The sequence below is a fragment of the Gigantopelta aegis genome, chromosome 3 (genome assembly GCF_016097555.1).
Source record: "Gigantopelta aegis isolate Gae_Host chromosome 3, Gae_host_genome, whole genome shotgun sequence".
NCBI classification, from domain to species: Eukaryota; Metazoa; Mollusca; class Gastropoda; order Neomphalida; family Peltospiridae; genus Gigantopelta; species Gigantopelta aegis.
In genome coordinates, this window is record NC_054701.1 from 56,038,403 (window position 1) to 56,056,336 (window position 17,934).

The 17,934-nt window shown below is 33.7% G+C and overlaps 1 protein-coding gene across 1 annotated transcript in view; it reads right to left on the minus strand.

Annotated features, from left to right (window-relative positions):
• The window catches only part of LOC121368279 (replication protein A 70 kDa DNA-binding subunit-like), a 45,839-nt gene that overhangs the window by 15,713 nt on the left and 12,192 nt on the right, over positions 1-17,934 (minus strand). The window contains exons 6-18 of the mRNA XM_041492935.1: positions 16,861-16,911; positions 16,150-16,197; positions 12,074-12,203; positions 10,751-10,922; positions 8,910-9,102; positions 7,981-8,120; positions 7,103-7,172; positions 6,587-6,727; positions 5,233-5,360; positions 4,500-4,613; positions 4,130-4,237; positions 3,383-3,469; positions 1,876-2,026 (exon numbers count right to left, since the gene is read on the minus strand). Of these exons, the coding sequence (XP_041348869.1) occupies positions 1,925-2,026; positions 3,383-3,469; positions 4,130-4,237; positions 4,500-4,613; positions 5,233-5,360; positions 6,587-6,727; positions 7,103-7,172; positions 7,981-8,120; positions 8,910-9,102; positions 10,751-10,922; positions 12,074-12,203; positions 16,150-16,197; positions 16,861-16,911 (1,484 nt within the window). The 3' untranslated portion in view covers positions 1,876-1,924. The remainder of the gene's footprint in view (positions 1-1,875; positions 2,027-3,382; positions 3,470-4,129; positions 4,238-4,499; positions 4,614-5,232; positions 5,361-6,586; positions 6,728-7,102; positions 7,173-7,980; positions 8,121-8,909; positions 9,103-10,750; positions 10,923-12,073; positions 12,204-16,149; positions 16,198-16,860; positions 16,912-17,934) is intronic.

Genomic DNA, 17,934 nt, shown 5'->3' on the forward strand with positions numbered 1-17,934 from the left:
TGAAATCCAAGTATCTGTAATAGTATACCGAATGACATGGTCCAATTTCTTTTAGGCTTCCTGGTTATATTTACACATACATGCACAGTACAATTGATTTGTAATTACTGCAACTAAAGCAAGTAGAGAAAGCTGACATTTAAAAAGAAAAAGAATAGAACAGACGTTAAGAAAATAGGTTCTGCAGTGAAAATTATGTCATTATTATGGTAAGAATGTGAATAAATGGGTGGAGGGAATTCAGAGACATTAATTAATACGTACACTCATTTTGTCTTTGACCCATCAAATGCAGTTATCTACTGGTCATAATTTAGAAACATTTCCTCAGACCAGGGACAATGTTTTATACTAAATATACCCAACTTCATTCCTTTGTCTTTGTTAACTAATGCAAAGTTAAGATACTGACAACTGCGGTCCCATCTGAAGGCAAAGTCTAATCAATATTTTGCACGTAGTATAGGAAGAATATTTTTAGTGAGCATTTGGTTCTAAAGCATATCAGTATTTATAAAGACCGCTTCAAATAAGAACTAAATTAGCTGCTCTTTAGCAGTCTCCCACATGTGTGCCAAGAACTGTAGAATGTGTCGGTCGTAAATATTGTTAACTACGTCACCTGTTTCAGAGAGTGAAATATTTAGTGGTATAGCTTACAGCCAGAACTTTCTGAAACAAAATTGTTCAATGTTTTATCAAAACATGTTATTCAACAAAACATGCATTTATAATAATTTTTTAAATGATTTTAAATACTGAGTCCTCGCAAATCAATATTAACAAAACATTTTTGGAAAACGAATACAACAATTCTTATGTCCTGCAATTGTGTTATTATAAGTTGAGCAAATGAATGGTTATAATGGTAAAATTGTTTAACAAATATAAGATGCAATCAGCCTTTTAATAAAAATATCAACAGACATCCAGAATTTTTTGTCTGTTAAAATGTATAAGTAACATATTTGGCAAGTATCTGCGAAGAGTTTTGTCAGCAGACACCATGACAACCATGTGACTTCAATTACTAGATAGCAATACAGCTGACGACAGACAAAAATAAGTTTTAAAATAAAGGTGGGTTTTTTTTCAAATTAAGTCTTTGAAAATCATAGAAAAAAGATATTAAGAAATGTGCCTTGTTCAAGAGGGGGGCAAATTCCATCTTGCTTTCTTTGCTAATTTTAACCTCATTTTTATGCATATTAATATGAAAGTAACAGACATTTGTTTACTTTCCCCATACAAAAGTCCATGTCAGAAATTTTTAAACGTGCGTACTAAGGAGCACAATCGACGCATCCACCGAAACCGGGCAATGGATGTTACCCTTGAAGATATGAATACTTAAAACCATGTTTGCACACAACAAACTGGCAAAAGCTTAAAATCGTTTTTGAAGTAACAAAAGAAAGAAAGAAAAAAAAGTGTTAATTCTGCTTCTTTTACATCTTCAACAGTTTGTATCAGCCATTTATCAATATAACACTTAGGGCATGGTCTGTTTTCAAGTCAGTGTTAACAGAGATTATTATACAAGCTTGTGTCCTGATGATGTTACAAAATGAGTGTCAGGATTTTGGTTTTGCCAGAGTGAGAGCGAGGATAATACATGAACCCTGACACGAGTTTCGTAAAATCAGTATGACTCACACGCGAGTAATAATTTCTTTATTATCCATATTATTATTGTTGTTTTCTTTATGAATAACAAGACCCAACTCAAAATGTTTCAGCCACAACTAGGAGATGATGAAATTATCATATTTCAAATGCAGTCTGAGCTAGGACTGGAGAAGCAACAGAAGCAATGTCATGTTATGACGTCGCTTCCCAAAATTACGTCATTACACATGTGATTCGTATTATTAACTCGGTTATGTTGAACCACATGGATAATAAAATCAGGTCTGTCAAACAGTTAAGTTGTGAGTCGTGTAATATCTTCAATCAGCTTCTTCCCATACTCCTTCCAGTCCATAGGTGTGGCAGTTACGCACACAGTTTTCAAGCGACTTTCATCCTGCAACATGAACAAGCTTGATGAGCAATAAACTTCACAAATGAAGACAAAAAAAATAAAATATTTCAATCATTAAGGTTTGAACAAGAAAAAATAGATAGAGGCTATTTCATGGGTTTTTATGTCAACAAGTGATGTATGAAAAACATTTTTAAAACTTTACATAAACTGCATCACTGGCATTGATTTCAACAAAGAGACACTTCCATGTCTGTGAGGAAAAACGTTCACAACTATGAACCAATCCCGCTATATTACTACTTGTCAATTAATTTATTGTTACACCCACTCAACAGTTTGTCAGTCTGTGTCATAGGAAGTGGCTTGCCCCATGTAAGAAATAAACATCCTTTTTGTTTCTCACTTGGGTTGGCTAAATCAAAGAAACAGTCAGCCAGAGTGAAACTGACAGTGCTACAATCTGTATTTACATGAATATGGAATAGGAAAAAACACATATGTTTGTCTTGGGCTGGCACAGGCCTCTGCACCGGTTGCTATAGCTTACATCGTGTTAATAATTTTATTTATTATTCATGATTAAATATTTTTAATTTTCTAATTCATTGAAAGAAATAAGCAATAGCATCTGTAACAAAATATACTGTAATATTAGTACAGTGTAGCTAAAATCAATTAACAGTTGCTAATTTAAGCGATGTTTATTTCGTCTGAACGTGAAAATTGTGCTTTGCCACCCCTCAGAACAATAGGCCCAGCTGTGAACTGGTAAAGCCCTGTGCAACGAACTGCAACGCGAATATTAGTAGCTAGAAATAGCACTGATAAACACAACCACAGATTTGTAACAATGCAAAATTAATACATTTAATCTGAAACATTTATAGTTATTTTATTTATTATTAGTTTAAAATACATGTATAAATAAATGAAATGCATACATGTATCAGAATTCAGACAGTGATTGTTCTGCACAGTTAAGAGTAAGATAGACTGTTCACAAGGCATTTGTAAAGTTTACCATTGGTTATAATCTGGAAATGGGGCTCTATCAGATAATTGGTTATACTAGTTATTAACATAAATTTAACACAAACTGAGGCTATGCAATTAAGCAGATTTGTCTGTATTTCATTACTATGTATATAATAAAATAAATTACATTACATTACACCAATGCAGAATATTTCTCACTGAGAAAATATGAAAAATATTTTTCACGGTACGAGCGATTATTAATCAAACTTATCAAACAAAATTAAGTTCCTTAATAATCTGTTTTACAATTTAAGCATCCCTCCAACCCCTTCTGAACAGTTTAAGACACCAGAAGACCTAAAGATTTCTTTGTAATTTGAGTGTAATAAAATATATATCTACACACTAACGACTTACATTGTATGTTTCCATTTTTGCCCTTAGTTTAAATATGTAAGATTTAAACGTGGAATCTGTGATGATCTGATCAAAGGCTGCCTCATTCTGGTAAAAAAATAAATATATTCTGGTTAAAAAAAACATTATCAAAAGAAAATACTAAAAATTACATGTACTGGAAAGAAAGAAATGTTTTAAAGACAGACAACACATTTTATTTACTGTTATATAGTGTCGGACATATGGTTAAGGACCATACAGATATTGAGAGAGGAAACCCGCTGTTGCCACTTCATGGGCTACTCTTTTCGATTAGCAGGAAGGGATCTTTTATATGTACCATCCCATAGACAGGGTAGTACATACCACAGCCTTTGATATACCAATCGTGGTGCACTGGCTGGAATGAGAACTAGCCCAATGGGCCCACCGATGGGGATCGATCCCAGATCGACTGTGCATAGAGCAAGCGCTTTACCAGTGGGTTACGCCCCGCCCCCACTACATGTATTGGAAAAAAATGTTTATGACAGTTATGTCAAATTGCTTCGGCATAAAACAAACTACATATCTTACAGCCCTTGTTTCGGTATACACACCAAAAGCAGAAATATTAGTCTAGGACAAGATGCAATGCTAACTTCCAATGCTAGTTCTTATTTGTAATGTATAATCTGGTATAATTATTGAATAAATTAACCACATTCTGACAAATTGTTATATTTATTGAACAGATAGACACATTCTAAGTAACAAATGTCATACCGTCTCTCGGAGATGACCAAGTTCGTCAGCTTTGTGACCGAGAAGTGTTTCTGCCGATTCCTGGAAGCATGTTACCCACTGATTGTCAGCAAAGTCTGCAAGATTCGCCTGAAAATTCAAATTAAAAAATATAATTTCAAGTTGAACACACACCCACACAGAAAAGAAGACAAGATAATTTTGAAAATTTTAAATCACGAACCTATAACACAAAGTTTAAATTTTAATAGCAGTTTTTATATCCCTAGATGTCTTGTAGTAAAAATACAATAAATAAAACTTATCCTCACAATATATTATCATTTCACACTGCACACAAAAATAACTATTTATGGAGAAATATAAGTGCATGTAGTGAAAGAATTCATACCGAGAGAATCATCCTCCATTTATAGTTTGGAAACTCCCGGTTACATTTCTCACATCTGAACAAACCGTTGCCTTGGTCGACAAGCTTTTTGTTACACTGCTCTGTAGGACATGCCTGAAAAGGAAGACCAGTAAAGTTATTAGTTATCCCATTATGAGGATGTTAGCAAGTGGCAGATGGCAATGTGTTACCATCTATTTAATATTTTCCTTTTCAAATCGTCTGTCGCTGTTTTCTATTGCATAAAATATTACTCAACCTGTATCCAGCAGTCTAATTTTATACCTTTAAACATAAGACTCTGGCTGGTTACGGGTATAAAATTAGAAAGCAGGATATAGGTTAAGTAATATTTTATGCATTAATGCATTGTAAAATATTATTAAATTGTATTTTTAATATATATATATATATATATATATATATATATAATGTATTTTTATGTCGAACATGCTGTGAAATGCTTGGCATTCCAATAAAGATTTGTATTAGTATTTTAGCAGTTTATTTGTAGTGGTGTTGGTAGCTGATGTTAAGTATTATAGGCTCCAGTTGAATGGACCATGGGTAACTTAAGAAAGCTTGTACCCATCACAATCTAGAAATGTTAAGACATTTAAAAACAATTATACCCTGTATAGTAAGAGTATAGTAGCATTACTGAACATCTACGTAAGTTAACTGAATGATTTCCACTACAGATGTTGCCCAACATTATACAGTGAGACAATACCTTATACATGCAATTCTCTTTCCTCATGAAGACCACCGTGCCCTTGCTGGTGAAATAATCAGGTTTGTCGCCATTTCCAAGATTTTCAGATTTAACTTGGCCGAAGTGCTTCCAATTTGTAGCATGTCCTATTAACAAGAAAGACTAATTATAACACAGCCTATTTGCTTTCAAAACAAAAGCAATGGGAAAAACCCCTCATGACAAGATAAAACTGTTGAAATAATTAAAGAAACCATTATTTTTGTTGAATGTCAATATAAAATATTAAATTAACCGTAAAAACTATGTTAAAATCCCACAATTTCATTTTAAAACTTTAAAGTCCTTGGAGGAATAAAACAAGAGCAAGGAGACTATAAACGGACTAACACAAGATGAACACGTTAACAATAGTACCGGTGACGTACATGATACGCCTGTCAGGAGGTGGATTGAAAACCATACATATTAATGAATTATGTTACAGGTATGATTCAATTCTAATTATGTTAAATGTTTGCAATGGGATGGATGAACAGTTTGTTTTGGATCAACTACTGATGATACTGTATCCATTGGAGTAGGTGCCATCTGATTAATGAAGTTATTATTCTTTATTAGAAAGGGAAATTTTGTTTACCATTTTCTTCAAAGGCTAACAAGATTTTCCTATGATGTTCAGAATATAGACAAATTATTTTATTTATTTGTATTACAGTGACCTAGTAATTGTATGTGACACACCACCATCCCAAGTTGTTCCTACATGTGAGGTTTGACGGTCCTGTATGCAAGATATGGTCCAGACAAGGATTTACTTTTATGTGCAGTAGACCGTGAAAAGTAGGTCACAATGACCTAGTAATAGTACGCGATACACTGACATACCAAGTTGTTCCTACATGTGAAGTTTGATGGTCCAGTATGCATCTGTATGCAAGATATGGTCCAGCGAAGAAAAACTTAACAGACAGACGTACAGACAATGCCATACATAATACTACCCATCATGGACGGGCATATAAAAATCATTCAAGCTAAACACAAACACAACACTTATTTGCTTCTAAATATTTAAAATTATGACTTATTTGCATCTAAATATCAATATGCAAACCTGCATATAATTATTAAAATAACAAAATTTTAAATGAAAATATTTAGTTTACAATTAAAGACCAACTTTTCTAAGAAATTTCACATCCTATTCTGCATTCAAAAAGAAAATGGAAACATTAAAAAGAAGCAAACATTTGCTTTGAAATCAATCATTTGCATCTATTCTTCTTTTTTATACATTCATGATCAACAAACAACTACACCTCTATTATGAGGATTTCAACTAACAAGCCTGATTAAACTGAAATATCACCTGCTCCAACAGTGTCGCTGCGATACGAGTCAAAGTCCAGTCGATGTCCATCTCTGTCAAACCAGCCTCTCAACAAATGAGCTTCCTTTATGTCTGGATTTATAATCAGCTGGCTTGATGCCAAAACAGACAGAGAGCGACCTGTGAAGAAAAAAAGAAAGAAGATGAGAACTTAGCACAGTGATGATAAGCAATTGGTGTATTCACTGATGGGAATCGACCCTACAACTATAATACTTTGCTACATCCTTGCAGCTTAAAGAAACATATGTGAATGAAAGATGTAGAAATCTATAATCCGTCTATAATCTATAACACCTTTTTTCATGCTATGGAATTTACTACATTGTTTTCTCACTTGGATACATAAATGGGGGGTGAGGTGGGGAGGGGTGCTTATTTCCAAAACACTTTTACTTTTCTTCTTACATCAAATAAAACTGAAATTATTTACAAAAAACATTTTTGTAGGAGGATGGGACAGACTATAGAAGAATATTTAAAACCATGACTTACCTCCAAAATCAGAAAGGCGAGCACCTTTAACAGCAATAATTGGATTGTTGTTTCCACTGAAACTTGAAGCCTAAAATGAGAAGAAACTAATTAGTAGATGACAATACTCAAGGTAAATGACTGTAATTTAATTCTGCATGTAACAATTCACCAACAAACAACATATTAAAGTGGAAGCCACCTCAATACCTTTTTCTCCCCTTTCAGTTGGTCTTTTCTTGCATTACTGAAAATCACTTGTAATAATCTACTATACAATGATGGTTGTTAGAGTTGCTTAATAGATAATGAGAAATCAAATTTAAAACCTTGAAGAAATTGGATATTCAAAGTATTTTTAAAGTGACAGAGCATAGTTTTTAAACACTACGGCATATTTTTCACGAACAGATCCGTTTTTGATAAAAGAATTCAGACATTATTTAGATTTTATTGCTTAGAGTATCTATTTCTGTAAATCGGACGTGTTTCTAGTCATCCTTGTGTTTCTAATACCATGAATAGCATTCTTGATTTCTTTAAAAATGAACGTTTGTCGGGGAAGTAATGGTTATGGAGACGACCTTAAGTCTATTTTAAATGTATTTCCCTGTTTCAACATCACACACTCTTGTTTCACTCCATTGTAACTTAATCAAAATGTGTTAAAGGTTTATAGATTATTCCAAACTTAGTGTCCATTTACATCAGTTAAAACTAGACTAACACAAGAATAATAGGTTACAAATAGTGATAGATGAGGAAGTGTGGAACAATATATAGTTCTATGTACTTCTGAACAAAAATATCACTCCATTATCACAAGCTAGGTGGTCAATAACTTTTAACTACAGCCCATGATTGGACTCAGCCTACAAGTGACAGATGATGTTTCTTACTTCGCTGCCCCACAGTGTAAGGTTGACACTCATGCCTGACTGATCCACAATAGTAAGGTCTCTCTTGGTGATTTCCTTCTGACTCTGTCGACCAATAACCGTGGAAACATCAGCACAGACTTTCACAACACCAATAACATCTGGTAAAGAAAAACAGTAAATTTATTAATGTAACACAACTTTCCATTTTACACACAACACACACAGAATCAAAAGTAGGATTTAAAATTCATTAACACAAACAAAAACTGAAATGATTTAAAACTAATAAAATAAAGGTATACAACAGGGAATGGTCTCATTCCAGGTAAAAATAAAATGTTGTAATCTTCACGTGATGTTACTAATAGGTTCAAAGTCCACTTTAATATCTGAAAGTAATTTTTTAAACATTGAATTTTAAGAAGTTATTTCCTGATTAATGTTCAATAGTGCATTAGTCAAAATCATTATTTTAATTTCTGTAGTGAGTAATACACAATAATATATTTAGAGCTGGGCAGTATACCGTACATTCCGTCTGGTATGGATATCATGTCAATACCGATTTACTGTACAGAGCAAATATAAAAACACTGAAATTTCAGAACTGAAAAATATTCCCTGCCACTTAGCAAAGCAGTAACAATTTATATATCTGACGAACACAAAATAGCTGAGAAGAGAAAGATGAGGGTATTGTGTATGGAATTTAATTTTATTTAGATGAAATTAACAGGAGACTTTACTCTGGCATGCATTTAAAGCCAAGAATACTGAAAATACTGCTCGATATCAGTGTCGGTATTGTATCAATACCCAATACCATACTGATACCGAGGTAAATCATCCCCAAAATAACGATACCGATATCGAACCCAAAATTCCAATACCAACCAGCTCTAATCATCTTGCCCATCATACTGAACTGGATGTCTTAAAGTACTTACCAATCAAATCATTGGCTTGTCGTTTTTCAAGTTCATCAATCTTGACAAAATCAAACGACATGCTGGGCAAGTCAACATCTTCTGTACACAGTTCTATACAGGTGTCATTATTGAAGGTCATTTCGTAATCATTTTTCACTGATGAATACTGCTTGTTTGCTGTCTTTAGAGTGGCTCTGCTAATATAATACACCTAGAAATCAAAATAAACCATCTTAGGCAATGTCTTAAATAGTCTGTTTTAATTTTGCCAATAATCTATAGAAAGCAGAATAATATGGACTAGAAAACTGATTAACAAAAACAAAACCATTGTTAATTATTTTAAGACAATTATATGCAAATATTATATAATAATTTAAATGAAAAGAACGTTTAAAATATCTTAAAATGTACTAGCATTATTAATTCTGCTGAACTAATACATGAATAAATTGAAAGTTCTAATTCAGTGAGCTTACACGATAACCAATTAACATTAATTGGTAACTATTGCGGTCAGTTTTACTATTGCATTAGTTAATATACTATTGTGATAGTACTATTGCAAATAGTATTGTGAATTAGTAAATTGCTCGATAACAGTAACATGCAGGCCCTAATCTTGCCTGCGAAATGAGAATTTTTTCCACCAAAAGTCCGCTAAGTAGCAGAGTTATTAGCAGCAGTAAGAAGTCGAAGTCACCATAATATTCTGGACCTATTCAGATTTCAAATATGAAATCACAAAAAAGATGTCAAAATCCCAACTTGTTTATTGTCATAGCTGACAATATGTCGGACAATGTTTTTATTTTTGCGTCAGACTGTATCCTCAGTAATTGAGAACTGGCCTATAAATGGGAAATGGTTTCTGCGCATGCGCAATAATGTACAATTGATTCGACAAAATAATGTTTTACCATGTTAAATTTATTATCAAAATCAACCAACAAATGCCAATACTCATGCCAGTTTCTACTGTGAAGTGACTAAAAACATGTCGTAGTTAATGTTGACATTCTTCAGATACCCACATAAACTGGGCTATTGTTTCTCAAAGTGACGCGAGTCGCGCCATTTACTGTGACAAGTCAAGCGTTGTTAGTTCTCGGCAACATTCATTTCAGAAATGCCAAAAAAATACAAATTAATACATTAATTTTAACATAATGGCACATATTCAACTACTTAATAATATCACGTTTTTTAATAAAAAATATAGATGTCACAGTTTTTTAATTTTATTACCAGAAGTAGTATTTTATATAGAAATATTACAATTAGAACACAGTGTAAAATTCGGAATTTTCCCCGATGGAACGCAGAAACTGGCGAAATTCTCCCATTTCTCCTGGGAAGGAAGAAGTCACTTCTACTTTTTCAATTCTAGATCAGGGCCTGAATGAATAGATATTTTGCACAACTATTTACCTCAGTCATCCAATATGTATGTATTCAAGAATGTCTGTATGTATATCTCTGTGTATGTGTGCATGCATATGTGTTTGTATGTATGTCTGTGTTTGTACTTAGTTATTTGTAATAATGTCACTAGGTAGTGAAATCATGCGTGGGTCGCAAATCATATTTCACTATGCATACTATCAAAACTATTGCTAGTTGAGCAAACAATTGCAATAGTTATTGACAGTTGAATTAACTATCGATACATTGTTATCAAGGCACTATCGCAACATATCGATGTTTTGATGTACTGCTACACCACTAGTTAACATTCTGTATAACCCTGGTTAAGAATGATTTAAAAACCAACACAATTTTTTACAAATGTGATAAAAGAAAGTTGAATGTAAAAAAAAGTAATTATTAGGTGCTTTTTATATCAGTAACATACAAACCTTGTTCATTTCCAAAAACTCGTAAAATTTGTCAATGACATCTGTGAAACCTGTAGCCTTGATTTCCCCCGTTTCATCTGTAAGTGTAACACTAAACACTTTCCCTTCACCACGCGAATTGCTCCAAGTACGGATTCCAGATTTCTGAGTGACTCGAGCACGAATCCGCCATCTAAAATAAACAATAAACTTCAAGTCACAAACACAATACATCACAGCTAAATAAACACAATACATCACAGCTAAATAAACACAATACATTACAGCTAAATATAATATGTAGCAGGAGAGCTGTTTTTCACATAGTTACATGTGACTCATGAGATATGATTGCAAGCTTCACAAGAGATATAAATCGTATTTGACAAAAGACATGAAATATCTTCTATAAAACATACTGCAAGGTAACTCGTGTACAAGTTACCACAAAATATGGGCCTGACAACCTGAAGGTTATGACATAAATATCAAATTAACAAATGAATGAATTTATAATTACACTCCAGTAAAAAACCCAAACACATCTGCTACTGGGTGTCAACAAAGGTAACCACATATATTTTGACTAGCACACAACTGATCAAAATGTACTAGCCCAGCATTCAGGTAGAGCTTTATAACACGTAGTTTTATGACCATTTTAAGTGCATACTTGAAATTCTCTTGTGTGTACGTTTCGTTGTGAAAAAACATACTTAACCTTTAGACTGTGTGTATATGATTACCTGTGTGCATGTGTCTATCTATGTGTGTATACATGTTTATTATGCACATAGCAATGAAATATATAGATCTACAGAAGCCATCAAAGTAATATTCTGTGAAAACTCATGTTTTCACTGTACTTTAGTTACAGTAAAATATAGAAATCATATTGATATTTTTGTGAACAAATTCATGATTCAATTATCTTCCTTGTAAATTATTAGGTTTTAATTATTGAGGCCAGTTTTGCTTCTTCGTGTTTAAGTTTGATGATTACCAATGCATATCATCATATTTGGAGAAAAAAAAAAGTAACATAAACCATTGTACCTACAAAAATGGATACAAAGTGAAATTACAATAAAATATCTAAAATTGACTGAATACGATTTAAAAATTGTATTCGAAAAATAGTCTCTACATGCTAGTATATCTGACCAATTGATCTTCATGCTGTCAACTTCAAAATGTTGGACAGTTACTATTCCAATTGAATAATGTAGAAAAAAGTCTTTATATAGGCTATGCCTGTTGACCAATCCCATCTGTTAATATATAAACAGAAATAAACATTGTTGAAACCAATATATTCCTATGACAAACACTATTACGCAGTACCTATTTTGATAGGGTGTAAGACTGACTATGGGATGCACCCTGCTGCTGTTCGGGGTTGACGGGCTGGAAGACGGCTTCACACTGTAGTTGGAGCCTGGACGTGATGACTGGTTCTGGTTCATTAAAGGTGCTGAAAAAACAATTATTCAAATTAATTAAATCTTACTGATACCATTGTCATAAAATCATACTGAATAACAGGTGAAAGTAATTTAACACACACACACAAAAAAAATCATTTTCTTCTGAATTATTAAAGGAATGCTCGCGCAAGGCTTTTGGACTGGTATGCATATTCAACGATATACAATGCACATTATTGCTTAATACCAACAAGTATATTATTATATTTTAATTCATAGAACGGTTAAATGTGACAGCTATATAACGGGTGGAGCCATTTAGTACCATCCCAGTGAATACTCCCTCTGCAGGCCTTTCCCCAGGATGTTTTTAAGGCGCTTACATTTTTAGTATCAGTACCACTGATTACCACAAATCAAGCCAAAATAAGTGGGGTAGTGGGTTAAAAACAGTTAAGTGTTTGCCTTCAATCCAGCTAATCATGCTCTGTTTTGTTTTTTAAGTAACCCATCAATTCCCCACCCCCAACAATTTCATAGTTTGTGCAATGTTGATTTCAGCGTAGTGTTAAATGCTTGTTGTGATTTCTGCTTGTAAAATACCTAGGCTAAGAATGCCGACTTCACAGTATATTCCATTTATAAAAACCCACAAAAAACCACCAAAAAACCCAAACCGTTAATAAAATTAAAATTTAGGGTATTTTTAAAATCCAGCTAACTTATTAAATGTCACCTCACAGTCTTACAAATATATATCTAACATTATCTCACAAATATGATTATTGTAAACTAATTCAGTGTACGTTTAACTGCAATTTGTATAAATACTGCATGTTCATTTCCCGCGATCGCGATCTCTCGACCATAAGTACAAAATTAACAAAGAGAAAGGAAATAAATGAAACTGCAGGTATTGCAGATTTTATTAGCCATTTTTTTAAAAACAATTTTTAATTAGCCAATGGCTAATTTGGCTACCGACAGCGCGAGCTTGGGATATTTTCAGTATGTGGGAGTTTTGGGAAGGGGGTGTTAGGATAGAAATGATTGATTGCCAACAGAACACAACAGAACAGAACAGAACAGTTACGTGTAAGCACCTTCCTGATGGATTAGCGGTCCCAGTAGATGTGGTAAAATTACCAAACACCAATTGTGAGCAGACGACTGGTCCATTGTTAGGTATTTAGGAAGTGTTTTACCTGTCATAGTAATTAGGTATGCTTGGTATACTGGCACACAAGTTGTTTGCAAGAGGTAGTCTACTGCAACGCTCGTACTTGTGAAATTAGTTTTCTTAAGCACTTCAAATCAAGGCATAGCGGCAATTGATTTACGACGCTTCCATGCCGTCAAAGCGCTTACTTTACGAAACAAGGCGTGTTGGGCCGCTACGCCTAACGGCCCTGGGGAAACCCCTGCCTCTGGCGAGCCGGTGGTTATGTAATATTTAACACATCATGTCAGGAATTAGTCTTAGAACTGAACTGATTTTTGTGTAATGTTCTATAATAATATCAATCACAGTAAGCCAGCAATAAGTATATATTATTTTACAATACAAAATATACCACCATTGTCAGTGTCAAAATCATGTTTGTCCATGCATTAACCTACATACTGAAATGATAAACTGAGTGTTTTCTTAGTTAATTGGTCTATACTTCCAGTGGCCTCCACCTGTGATTCCTGATTGGTGTATATTTGGTAGGTAGACAAGCCATTAATTATCACCGTCAAGACACAAAATTATGTACTGGCAGTATTAATATTATTACTGGGTATTGGAAAATATCTGCTACCCCTAAAATTATCAGCCCTCATGCTTTATTACCATAAATCATTCTGTAAAACTTAAGTATTAAGTAGACTTTCTCATCTAAAACCACAGAACCAACCAATTACATAGTTTCAAAGAAAAGAAGATTATCACTCGGGTATCGTGAGTAGTAAGTACCCTACCAATATGCAGGGCTTCTAGATTATGGTAGCCCCACTCCCATGGCTAATGATATTCAATGTTGGGCTAGTAAATAACTACTATTATTTTACTATTATTAGCCAGACGGCTAATGAAAAAAAAAGTTTTCACATGCTGCATTTCAGTATATTTGGTAAATTTTAATATCCTGTCTCCCTCTTTAAATAATATATATCCGATTATTACTATTATTAAAATTATATTAAGCGAAGTAGGGCTAGTGAATTTTTTAATCGTGGCTAGTAAATTAAAAAATCACTGATCCCATGGTTAGTGGATTTTGTAAAAATTCTAGAAACCCTGCAATATGCCTAATTGTGTGCATTTTTTCTTTGGATTTTTAAAGCAAGAAAACTATTACAACCCCATTTCGTTCTATTAATGCAAACTGAAACAGGGATGCAGGAAGTACTCAACCGCCTGCCAAATGCGAGTAAAACTTCGGACAGACGAGTTAAAAAATGCATTATCAGTCCGACGGGCGATCTGGGTTTTTTTTACATTGCATTGAATCCGCTACTCAACGTCAGCCACGTCAGATTTCCAAACCATTCAAACACATGGTTCAAAATGATGACGAAATACACAATGATGCATGTACCATATTGCCAATAGACTGTTACGGAGTTCTGAACTGTGCAGGCGCGATATTCCAAAGACGGGTTATAGTGAAAACGGAACCGTGCCAAAACGGAACCGTGCCAAAACGGCCCCAAACCAAAATGGAACCAAATTAAACAAAACGGAACCTAGAGTTGGCTCAAACGGCACTAAAATGTATGGCTATATGGCTTAAACAAAAGCAAAAATTAAATGTATGGCTAAAATGGCATTACAAACATGTGTTGTTTATATTGTTCAATATTTAATAATGAATGTTCAGACTAATTTCAGCATAGGTGTACAGGTTCCCATTTTTTCAGGAGGCCAGGCTTATACCAAACAGCTTATATAGGGTTGCAAACGAATCACTATGCATTTTTACATGGATTACAACTAATTTTGAGAGTAGAATGATGGAAATACATGGTAAAAATATAAAGATATTGTTAAATAATAATAATATAGTGAAATATTATCCATTTCTGTACCGCTGTGAAATATATTTAGTTTACTATAGTATTAAGTCATTTATGTTGTTTTACAAGTCAGGTTGATGAAAATGAAGCAACTTGTCGTAAATTACTGTGTTTGTTGTTGGTAGGGGCTGATGTCACTTTGCCCTAAGCTAGAGTAACGGATGCAACGAAAACAAAAAAGAAAGAATGTTTTATTTAATGACGCACTCAACACATTTTATTTACGGTTATATGGTGTCAGACATATGGTTAAGGACCACACAGATATTGAGAGAGGAAATCCACTGTCGCCACTTCATGGGCTACTCTTTTCGATTAGCAGTAAGGGATCTTTTATATGCACCATCCTATAGACAGGGTAGTACATACCACGGCCTTTTGTATACCAGTTGTGGTGCACTGGCTTGTACAAGAAATAGCCCAATGGGCCCACTGACGGGGATCGATCCCACACCGACCGTCCATCGAGCGAGTGCTTTACCACTGGGCTACGTCCCGCACTCAACGAAAACAAAAGAAAATGGCATAATAACAGGGTTTTTTATTAACTAAAATTATACGTTTTTCATTTCTTAATTTGTCAGTATGTGATGGTGGTCCAGGTATACATCTTTCAAACACATAAGCTTATATTTGAGTTGATTTCCCCTTTAATGTTATATTACTCAGTCCCCACCCATCTCCAACTGATCAAAATTGACTATTAAAACCAAAATATATTGGCCACTAATCAAATTCACCAATTGCGAGCATAACAGGCAAATTTTATTTTAATTTGGAGAAATAATTTCATGTAATGATTGATAATTTGTTGCAAAAATAATTGCGGGCTTCTGTAATTTGTCAATTTTAATAGATGTTTGAGAACATTTCTAAAAACCCAATTAGCCATGCATCACAATGTTTGTACTACATTTACAGGATACATACCTCTGTTGTAAGGACTTGGCTGAACAGGTTTTGCATCATTGCCATGGTCTGTTACAAACAGAATGTGTAATATAAGATATATTTCACAATCATGAATTTACACCACTCCACAATTAAAAGAATAGGTTGTACTAACTTAATGAACAGGGTTAATGACAATGCCAACTACCGGAAGCGATTTTTTTTCTTACTATTAAATGTTTAATAAATAGTAAAAAAAAAACCAACACCTCAAACCCTAGAATGTTCTTAATATTAAGTGTTTAATAAATATTCAAATGAAAACAATTAAATTCAATATTTATTTTAATGAACTATCAAACTATCCTTAATTAATTTATACTTATTTTCATGCTTATAGCCAATTACGGTTCAAGCACAATGTCCTGGGCTGTCTGTCCAGGACAGTGGGTTAGTGTGATCCGAACTCTGTACCTACCAGGATCGAAACCTAGTACCCACTAATACCTACAATCCGATGATTTGACCACTACACCACAAAGGCTGGAAAGATCAACATACAATAGGGGCTAGCTCTGGTACTCATCAAAATTCGCCAACTGCAAATTTCAAAAACAATTGGCAAATTTTATTTTAATTTGGTGAAATAATTTTGTTAAAATATTAGTGTGTTTTTGCAAAAAATATTTCCAGTTTAATAGACAATTTGGCGATTTTCTGCTGACCTAGAGATAATTCAATAATTCTTACTGTTTGTTTGTCCGTTCTGTGCTGGAGCTGGTGGATCTGAGGGAGCTGCAGCTATAAAAATAATATATCAAAAGATGAGTACACCACATTACAGTTCTATAGGAAACATCAACTTCCACACGCACAATTCTAATTATAAATACAAATAGTATCTCAGTGGTTTTTTAAATGTTCTTATACAGAACTGATTATCAAATATGAAATACAACTCCATACTAGAAGCCTAAGATATGATGAAATGTAGGAATGATCATCTATGGTGGACCCTGGGCTTTCAACTGTCCCATAATGGGTATACCAAAGGCTATGGCGTGTGCTAACCTGCCTATGGGAAAGCACACACACACACATATATATATATATATATATATATATATATATAACACACACACACACTAAAATTTACCCCTCTAAACTGGAACCCCTCTAAACTGCACCGGACGAAATTATCTGGTCCCATTGTGTTCCTTTAATGCAAATTTTACCTCAGAAAACCGGACAGTCACACCGAACAATGCTCTAATTAGTCTCTGTTACCTAGATTTCTGTTAAGCCTTGTCATTCAATTAACACCTTTAAGTTTGTAACGGGAATAATCATGTGCACTGTGTTTATTGGGAATGAGATTATTACCTCTTCCGAACAAATTTATCGCTGGTTATATCTGATTATTTTACACAAGGACCCGACAAAGCATAATTTTAATTCATTGCATTCTCATTGTGTCTGTTCCACTGTTTATTTAGACAAATAAGTCGGCTTCTGTTTCCGATGTTTCGTAGGTACGTCAATAGCATTTCATTTCCATATCGATTGTCAACATGTCCGAACGTTTGTTCACAAAAGCTCAACAATCTACATAGAGTTTCCACTTTAATTTGGTTATTGTTGGTTTATAAATGTAATTTAACACACGTTTGTACCTTGGTAATATTAATAGTAAAAATTAAAAAAATGGTTATCAAGGCTTTTTCTTAAAACCTCAGTAAACCAAACACCCCTCTAAACCAAACATTTTATTCGGTCCGAAGGGTGTTCGGTTTAGAGAAGTTTCACTGTACTTTGAATACCCAC